Source organism: Hyla sarda, chromosome 4 (assembly GCF_029499605.1).
Source record: "Hyla sarda isolate aHylSar1 chromosome 4, aHylSar1.hap1, whole genome shotgun sequence".
Classification (NCBI taxonomy): domain Eukaryota; kingdom Metazoa; phylum Chordata; class Amphibia; order Anura; family Hylidae; genus Hyla; species Hyla sarda.
Genome location: NC_079192.1, coordinates 63,327,686 through 63,336,653, shown reverse-complemented (window position 1 = coordinate 63,336,653; position 8,968 = coordinate 63,327,686). Strand labels below are relative to the sequence as shown.

General features: G+C 43.0%; 1 protein-coding gene across 1 annotated transcript in view; it reads right to left on the bottom strand.

The window, feature by feature from the left end:
• Positions 1 to 1,096: 1,096 nt before the first annotated feature.
• Positions 1,097 to 8,968, bottom strand: part of LOC130368019 (all-trans-retinol 13,14-reductase-like) — a 46,643-nt gene continuing 38,771 nt past the window's right edge. Inside the window, exons 10-11 of the mRNA XM_056571192.1 lie at positions 3,727 to 3,886; positions 1,097 to 2,904 (exon numbers count right to left, since the gene is read on the bottom strand). Coding sequence (XP_056427167.1) covers positions 2,759 to 2,904; positions 3,727 to 3,886 — 306 coding nt within the window. The 3' untranslated portion in view covers positions 1,097 to 2,758. The remainder of the gene's footprint in view (positions 2,905 to 3,726; positions 3,887 to 8,968) is intronic.

The following is an 8,968-nucleotide window of genomic DNA, read 5'->3' as shown; positions in this document are numbered from 1 at the left end:
ATCCTTGTATCCAATCTACATAATGCTCTAGGTAAGTGTGTTCCCAACCAGTGTGCCTCCAGCTGTTGCAAAACTACAACTCCCAGCATGCCCGGACAGCCTTCGGCTGTCCGGGCATGCTAGGTGTTGTAGTTTTGCAACAGCTGGAGGCACACTGGTTGTGAAACACTGGTCTGGATTCTAAAAAGCTTTGACACTAGGCTAGAGAGACTCTTATTGCTGATGTTTTAAATGCTCAGAGAGTTATCTGGACTGGATACAACTATTAAAAAAAAAAAAAAATTTAGGTCTGATTGGGTTTTCAGATAAAATCCTAAATTTTTCTGATCATTGACAACAAGCAGAGAAATTGAACGAAAAGGGAAGAATTTAAATGAAAGGATGTTAGAAAGTTGCAGACCTTTTTTGTATATTCTATTATTCTTTGTACTGAGTTAGCAGGCAGCTTGTCTCTAGTTCTCTCGCTGCATTAACCCCTTAAGGACATGTGCCGTAAATGTACTGCGCTGCATAGTGTCACTTAGCGCACAGCGCCATACATTTACGGCGCGGCTGTGATGCGAGCGCAGGAGATGCGCTTGCTTCATTTCTGGCGGCTGTCAGTGCCACGGACCCGCCGGTAATGGCAGACATCAGCGATCGCGCTGATGTCTGCCATTAACCCCTCAGATGCCGTGATCAATACAGCATCTGCGGCAGTGCGACACTTGATCACAGTGCCGCAGGGATCAGCTCAGCCAAGATGGCGGACGGAGGTCCCCTCACCTGCCTCCCTCCGTCTCCCGGGGTCTTCTGCACTGATCTGTCTTTCAGCAGACCAGAGCAGAAGATCGCCGATAATACTGATCAGTGCTATACCCTATGCATAGCACTGGACAGTATTAGCAATCTGATGATTGCTTTAAATAGTCCCCTTTTGAAAAAGCCCCTCCCCCATTAGTTTTAAATCACCCTTTTTCCTCATATTAATACAAAAAAGCGTAACAAATTGATAAATAATAAACATATTTGGTATCGTTGCGTGCGTAAATGCCCGAACTATAAAAATATATTGTTAATGATCCCGTTGCGCAAACGTTATTCTGTTTTTTTATGATTGTTTTTTTTTTTATAAAAAGCAATCAAAAAGTCACATATATGCAAATGTGGTACCAAAACAAACTACAAATCATGGCGCAAAAAATGAGCCCTCACACATCCCTGAATACGGAAAAGTAAGAAAGTTAGAGGTGGTCAAAATAGGGCAATTTTAAACATACTGATTAGTTTGAGATTTTTTAACAGCAGTGCAATAGAAATGTATGTAACCATGGGTATCATTTTATTTGTATTGACCCAAAGAATAAAGAAAGCATGTAATTTTTACAGCAAAGTGTACAGCACGAAAACGAAACCCCCCAAAGATTCAAAATTATGATTTTCGATAAAATTTCCTTACACACAAAATAATTTTTGGGGTTTATCATATATTTTAGGGTAAAATGAGTGATGTCATTACAATGTACATCTCGAGGAAAAAATTAAAGCGCAAAAATAAAATTGGCTGTATCCTTAAGGTTAAAATGGGCTGCGTCGTTAAGGGGTTAAACAGGTTTTATATGTAGGTGAAGAGCTTAATAGATTTTGCATTACTAAACAAGGTTGGTTGTAAAATTTTTCTGTAATTTCATGTTTTTAGGAAATGTATCTAGTGAATGCAGATTTATTCTAGAGGGGGGGGAAAAACTAAAGTGTAGCTGTCACGAAATATAAAAAATAAAAATGCTCTGGGCTTAAACTTTAATTGGTGCTGATCCTGTCCATGTGGTTAAATCCCGTTTTATATCTTTTCATGGCTCCTCAATCGTTTTTTCATGTCGCTCACACTGCATTCAGTTCACTGAGGAGGAGGGGGCATTCCCTGCTTGCCCTCGCATATCATGTGGGAACGTCCTCCCTCTTCAGAGCTGACAACTGGTTGGTCTGTGCACTGAAGCTCTGTGACATGCCCCCCCGGCTCACACAGCAGGCTGATTGACAAGCTCTGCTTGTCCCGCCCACACTTCCTGCATTTTGTCTCCTCACAGAGACACACAAGCAATAGCTGCAGGGACAAGACAGTATTCTGAACAGTGGAGGGACCCCTAGTGGTAAGAAGTATGGAGCCTTTTTTTTACCCAAAAATAAACACTTTATTTTAGTGAACGGTGCAGATTCACTGGAAATTGCTTATTTCACTTCCTCAGTGTAAACATACCCTAAAAGAGACATGAGATAGTCACCGGGTGCATATGTTCCACTTTGTCATCTAGTTTGGGCTTAAATAGGTCTTTAGAAGGTGACCTCAAACCCAAAGCAGCCATGTCAAGCCCAACAAAAATGTCTACTGCCAACAAACTAAAGCTCAGTTCACATCTGAACATTGCTCTACGCTTGTGGTATATGTTGGAAGAACAGCTGACTGGTATGCCGACGCGTTTCAGTAGACTGCATGTAGTGACTACATTAGGCACATTTACAAACATATACAATTGTTTTTGAGAGACCCAAAAGTGTGGCCACCTTCACTCCACCAAAAAACATATAGGCTCACACTGTGCTCACTTTGTAGTCACTTTTAGGCTATGCTCTCATGCTGATTTATTCTCATTTTGTACCAGACCACAGCTATTATTTGGCAGTTTTACAGTACAAAAGATGGTCAAAAAATTACTTATTAAACAACTTTTTTGTTTGTAGCAAGTGATGGCCCCTTTTAACACTTGTCTGTCCACCAAGACTATTCAGCCTTTTTAGCCTCGTTTTGCAGGATTCGTCTTCTCAGCATCATGAGATCTATGAAGAGGTTACGTCCTAAGATTTCAGAGGCGCATATAACTGCTGCGTTTAGAGCCCCGGCAAATCCACATACCACGAGATCTTGACCTAAAAAGGGTTGGAAAGAAAGCAAATTTAGTTCAAAGAATTGGGCACTAGGCATTAAAGGGGTACTCCGGTGGAAAACATTTTTTTTTTTTTTTAGGTCTTTATAAGTCAACTGGTGCCAGAAAGTTAAACAGATTTGTAAATTACTTCTAATAAAAAAATCTTTACCCTACCTGTACTTTTTAGCAGCTGTATGCTACCGAGGAAATTCTGTTCTCTTTGAATTCCTTTTTTGTCTTGTCCACAGCCCTCTTTGCTGACACCTCTGTCTGTATCAGGAACTGTCCAGAGCAGCATAGGTTTGCAATGGGGATTTTCTCCTGCTCTGGACAGTTCCTGATACGGGCATCAGGTGTCAGCAGAGAGCACTGTGGACAAGACAAAAAAGAAATTCAAAAAGAACAGAATTTCCTCTGTACCATACAGCTGCTAAAAAGTAATGAGGTTGGAGACACCCCCCCCCCCCCCCCCCCCTCAGCACTCCAGACTGCATTTCCAGGCCAGCAGAAGTCCAAAGTCAGTGCAAAAGATAGGGGGCTCATTTTGAGCATCCCCAGGAACAGTGAAAATATAACATTGGCGCTTAGTTTTCTTTCAATTAGACGTGTCTAATTTTGCCTTTTGTTAATGTTTCATTTGGACTATCATTTTTTTTGGAATGGATCTGCAATTTTTTTTCGGACTATCGGATCGCTCAGAATATACAAAAACAATGGAATTTGGATGAAAACTAATTCGTAATTGCACATGTCTACTGTCAATCTACAATTTAAACAGCTAAATAAATGCAGCAGGTCAGCATTAGCCGCCACCACATCTCACCTGTCAGGTAAAGACCCTTGATGGGAGTTTCAGGTCTAATGGCGAGCGCAGTTTCAGGGCTCATCCTGGCAACATCATGTTCTGCTCCATAAAACTCTCCTCGTGAGGCACCAAGGTAATGTTCATTAGTTAGAGGAGATCCGCTGGTGTAGCAGTCAATCTACAGAAGAAGGAGAAATGGATGAAGGTTTCCTCCCTTTGATTTATAGAGAACAGAGGAAAAAAGTCAACCCAGAATGTGGAATCCGAGCCTAAGGTGAGTATTTAAAGGTGAACTCCAGTACAGAACATCTTATCTTACCTGTGTATAGGGGATAAGTGTCTAATCACAGGAGGGGTCTGACCACTGGGACCCCCTTGATATCTCCTACCCTGCACCAGGCTCTCTTCATGCACTGAACGACCTCCGCTCCTTGCACGGATTACTGTTGACCACCACGCGAAGCCTCGGCAGACATGCCCCCCCCCCATGCCCCCCAAAGATACACGAACTCTGTATCTCCAGCTCTCTCATAGAGATACATGGAGGGGGCATGTGTTGTGGTCGACAGTAATCTGAGCACAGAGCAGAGGACCAGAAACTGTCGCCGCCTGTGACAGTAGTGATGAAGATATCCAGAGACTGCAGCGAGAAGGGGGAGCCAAGTGTGCGGCTTGGCCGAGGTAAGCAGCGGGTCGCCCTGCACACTGGCGGCTGACAGCTCTGGTAATCAAACACTTGCGACCATTTTCCCTAACAATACAACTGATCGCCTGGGGGCCATGGCATAATCAGATCTACTGTAACCAAAAATTAGCTAAAAGATCACAACCCTTTACATGGTGTACTATTGTAGACAGCCCTTCCCCATACTACATAATAATGCCTGAATAGGTAAAAAAAAATCTTGATTCCGTAAATTCTATCTTTTCCACGCATTTTGGTTTCCACACTAAGCCTGCAAACAGTCTATGTGCTGCAGGTTAAAGGGGTACTTTGGTGGAAAACATTTTTTTTTTAGGTCTTTTTAAGTCAACTGGCTCCAGAAAGTTAAACAGATTTGTAAATTAGGAAGAAATATGTGCAGCTCACAATTATATCACCAACCGAGGACAAATGGGTAATGCACCTATACCTTTGGTGCCAATAATAAATATTAGAAAAAGAGACAAAAATACCCAGACCTGAGGGTGGCGTGTGATGTCAGTGCCAGCACCTGCAGGATGACTACTGACTACTGAAAAAAGGGTCCATTCTTATACCCTGAAACATGTCTAGTCAGTTTGCAGACTATCACTGACTGTACTTGGCACTTAAATTTGATCTGGACATACCTCTGTGGCCTTGCTGGTGCGGTCCGGAGACGACCCTGTTGATCTTGCTGCTCCGGTCCATAATTTACATCTAGTTTTGAGTGGATCCTCAGTGAGCTGTGGAATCAAAGCACATCCTGCAGGTGCTGGCACTGACATCACACGCCACCCTCACGAGGCAGAGGCATCTACTACCGGTCTGCTGCAGACCTGGTCTCCACGGCAGGACTTTTCCACCAGCGAGTGCCACCTCTGAAAGTGTCCATCCCCGACGCCTGCCAGCGCCGGGACTCGGAGGTAGCCCACCTGCAGTGACCATCCAAGTGCTAGATCCATCCAGCCTCACGGGAGTCTTCCTCTCTCAGGTCCGGTAATGTACCACCAATCCAGCCTCACGGGAGTCTTCCTCTCTCAGGACCGGTAATGTACCACCAATCCAGCCTCACGGGAGTCTTCCTCTCTCAGGACCGGTAATGTACCACCAATCCAGCCTCACGGGAGTCTTCCGCTCTCAGGACCGGTAATGTACCACCAATCCAGCCTCACGGGAGTCTTCCTCTCTCAGGTCCGGTAATGTACCACCAATCCAGCCTCACGGGAGTCTTCCGCTCTCAGGACCGGTAATGTACCACCAAGCTGCCTGTTATCTGTCCTGACACAGTGATACAGTGAAACCAGCAACTGTGAACTTTAACCCCTTAAGGACCAGGCCATTTTACACCTTAGGACCAGAGCGTTTTTTGCACATCTGACCACTGTCACTTTAAACATTAATAACTCTGGAATGCTTTTAGTTATCAATCTGATTCCGAGATTGTTTTTTCGTGACATATTCTACTTTAACATAGTGGTAAAATTTTGTGGTAACTTGCATCCTTTCTTGGTGAAAAATCCCAAAATTTGATGAAAAATTTGAAAATTTAGCATTTTTCTAACTTTGAAGCTCTCTGCTTGTAAGGAAAATGGATATTCAAAATATTTTTTTATTTTATTCACATTTCCAATATGTCTAGTTTATGTTTGCATCATAAAATTGACGTGTTTTTACTTTTGGAAGACACCAGAGGGCTTCAAAGTTCAGCAGCAATTTTCCAATTTTTCACAAAATTTTGAACCTCGCTTTTTTTCAGAGACCAGTTTAGGTTTGAAGTGGATTTGAAGGGTCTTCCCATTAGAAATACCCCACAAATGACCCCATTATAAAAACTACACCCCCCAAAGTATTCAAAATGACAATCAGTAAGTGTTTTAACCCTTTAGGTGTTTCACAGGAATAGCAGCAAAGTGAAGGAGAAAATTCACAATCTTTATTTTTTACACTCACATGTTCTTGTAAACCCAATTTTTGAATTTTTACAAGGGGTAAAAGGAGAAAATGTATACTTATATTTGTAGCCCAATTTCTCTCGAGTAAGCACATACCTCATATGTCTATGTAAATTGTTCGGCGGGCGCAGTAGAGGGCTCAGAAGCGAAGGAGCGACAAGGGGATTTTGGAGAGTACGTTTTTCAGAAATGGTTTTTGGGGGGCATGTTGCATTTAGGAAGCCCCTATGGTGCCAGAACAGCACAAATAACCCACATGGCATACCATTTTGGAAACTAGACCCCTTGGGGAACGTAACAAGGAATAAAGTGAGCCTTAATACCCCACAGGTGTTTCACGACTTTTGCATATGTAAAAAAAATATTTTTTTTTTCCACTAAAATGTGTGTTTCCCCCCAAATTTCACATTTTTGCAAGGGTTAATAGCAGAAAATACCCCCCAAAATTTGTAACCCCATCTCTTCTGAGTATGGAGGTACCCCATAAGTTGGCATGAAGTACATTACGGGCGAACTACAATGCTCCGAAGAGAAGGAGTGATATTTGACTTTTTGAGAGCAAATTTTGCTCAGGGGGCATGTCGCATTTAGGAAGCCCCTATGGTGCCAGAACAGCAAAAAAAAAACACATGGCATACCATTTTGGAAACTAGACTCCTTGAGAAACGTAACAAGGAATTAAGTGAGCCTTAATACCCCACAGGGGTTTCACGACTTTTGCATATGTAAAAAAATATATATATTTTTTTCACTAAAATATGTGTTTCCCCCCAAATTTCACATTTTTGCAAGGGTTAATAGCAGAAAATACCCCCCAAAATTTGTAACCCCATCTCTTCTGAGTATGGAGGTACCCCATAAGTGGACCTGAAGTGCACTACGTGCGAACTACAATGCTCAGAAGAGGAGGAGCACCATTGAGCTTTTGGAAAGAGAATTCGTTTGGAATGGTAGTCAGGGGCCATGTGCATTTACAAAGCCCCCCATAGTGCCAGAACAGTGGACCCCCCCACATGTGACCCCATTTTGGAAACTACACCCCTCACAGAATTTAATAAGTGGTGCAGTGAGCATTTACACCCCACTGGCGTTTGACAGATCTTTGGGACAGTGGGCTGTGCAAATGGAAAATTACATTTTTCATTTTCACGGATCACTGTTCCAAAAATCTGTCAGACACCTGTGGGGCGTAAATGCTCACTGCACCCCTTATTACATTACATGAGGGGTGTAGTTTCCAAAATGGGGTCACATATGGGGGGGTCCATTGTTCTGGTACCATGGGGGCTTTGTAAACACAAGTGGCCTTCAATTCCGGACAAATTTTCTCTTCAAAATCCCAATGGCGCTCCTTCTCTTCTGAGCATTGTAGTGCACCCATAGAGCACTTTACATCCACATATGAGGAATGTTCTTACTCAGAAGAAAATGGGTTACAAATTTTGGGGGGCTTTTTTTTATTTTCCCTTGTGAAAATGAAAAATTTAGGGTGACACCAGCATTTTAGTGAAAATTTTTTTTTTTTTCACTTTCCCATCCAACTTTAATGAAAATTTGTGGGGTGTTCAGGCTCACTATACCCCTTGTTACGTACCGTGAGGGGTGTCGTTTCCAAAATGGGGTCACATGTCTGTATTTATTGTTTTGTGTTTATGTCAGAACCACTGTAAAATCAGCCACCCCTGTGCAAATCACCAATTTAGGCCTCAAATGTACATGGTGCGCTCTCACTCCTGAGCCTTGTTGTGCGTCCGCAGAGCATTTTACGCCCACATATGGGGTATTTCTGTACGCAGGAGAAATTGCGTTACAAATTTTGGGGGTCTTTTTTTTCCTTTTACCTCCCGTGAAAATAAAAAGTAAAGGACAACACCAGCATGTTAGTGTAAAAAAAAATTTTTTTTTACACTAACAGGCTGGTGTAGACCCCAACTTTTCTTTTTCATAAGGGGTAAAAGGAAAAAAAGCCCCCAAAATTAGTAACGCAATTTCTCCCGAGTACGGAGATACCCCATATGTGGCACTAAACAGTTTCCTTGAAATACGACAGGGCTCCGAAGTGAGAGAGCGCCATGCGCATTTGAGGACTAAATTAGGGATTGCACAGGGGTGGACATAGGGGTATTCTACGCCAGTGATTCCCAAACAGGGTGCCTCCAGCTGTTGCTAAACTCCCAGCATGCCTGGACAGTCAGTGGCTGTCCGGAAATGCTGGGAGTTGTTGTTTTGCAACAGCTGGAGGCTCTGTTTTGGAAACACTGCCGTACAATACGTTTTTTATTTTTTATTAGGGGGACAGTGTAAGGGGGTGTATATGTTGTGTTTTACTCTTTATTATGTGTAGTGTAGTGTTTTTAGGGTACATTCACACTGGCGGGCATTTACAGTGAATTTACGGCTAGGAGTTTGCGCTGCGGTGAAAAATTTGCCACAGCCCAAACTTGAAGCAGAAAACTTACTGTAAACCCGCCAGTGTGAATGTACCCTGTACGTTCACATGGGGGGGGGGGGGGGGGGGGGGCAAACCTCCAGCTGTTTCAAAACTACAACTCCCAGCATGTACTGACAGACCGTGCATGCTGGGAGTTGTACTTTTGCAACAGCTGGAGGTACACTGGTTGGA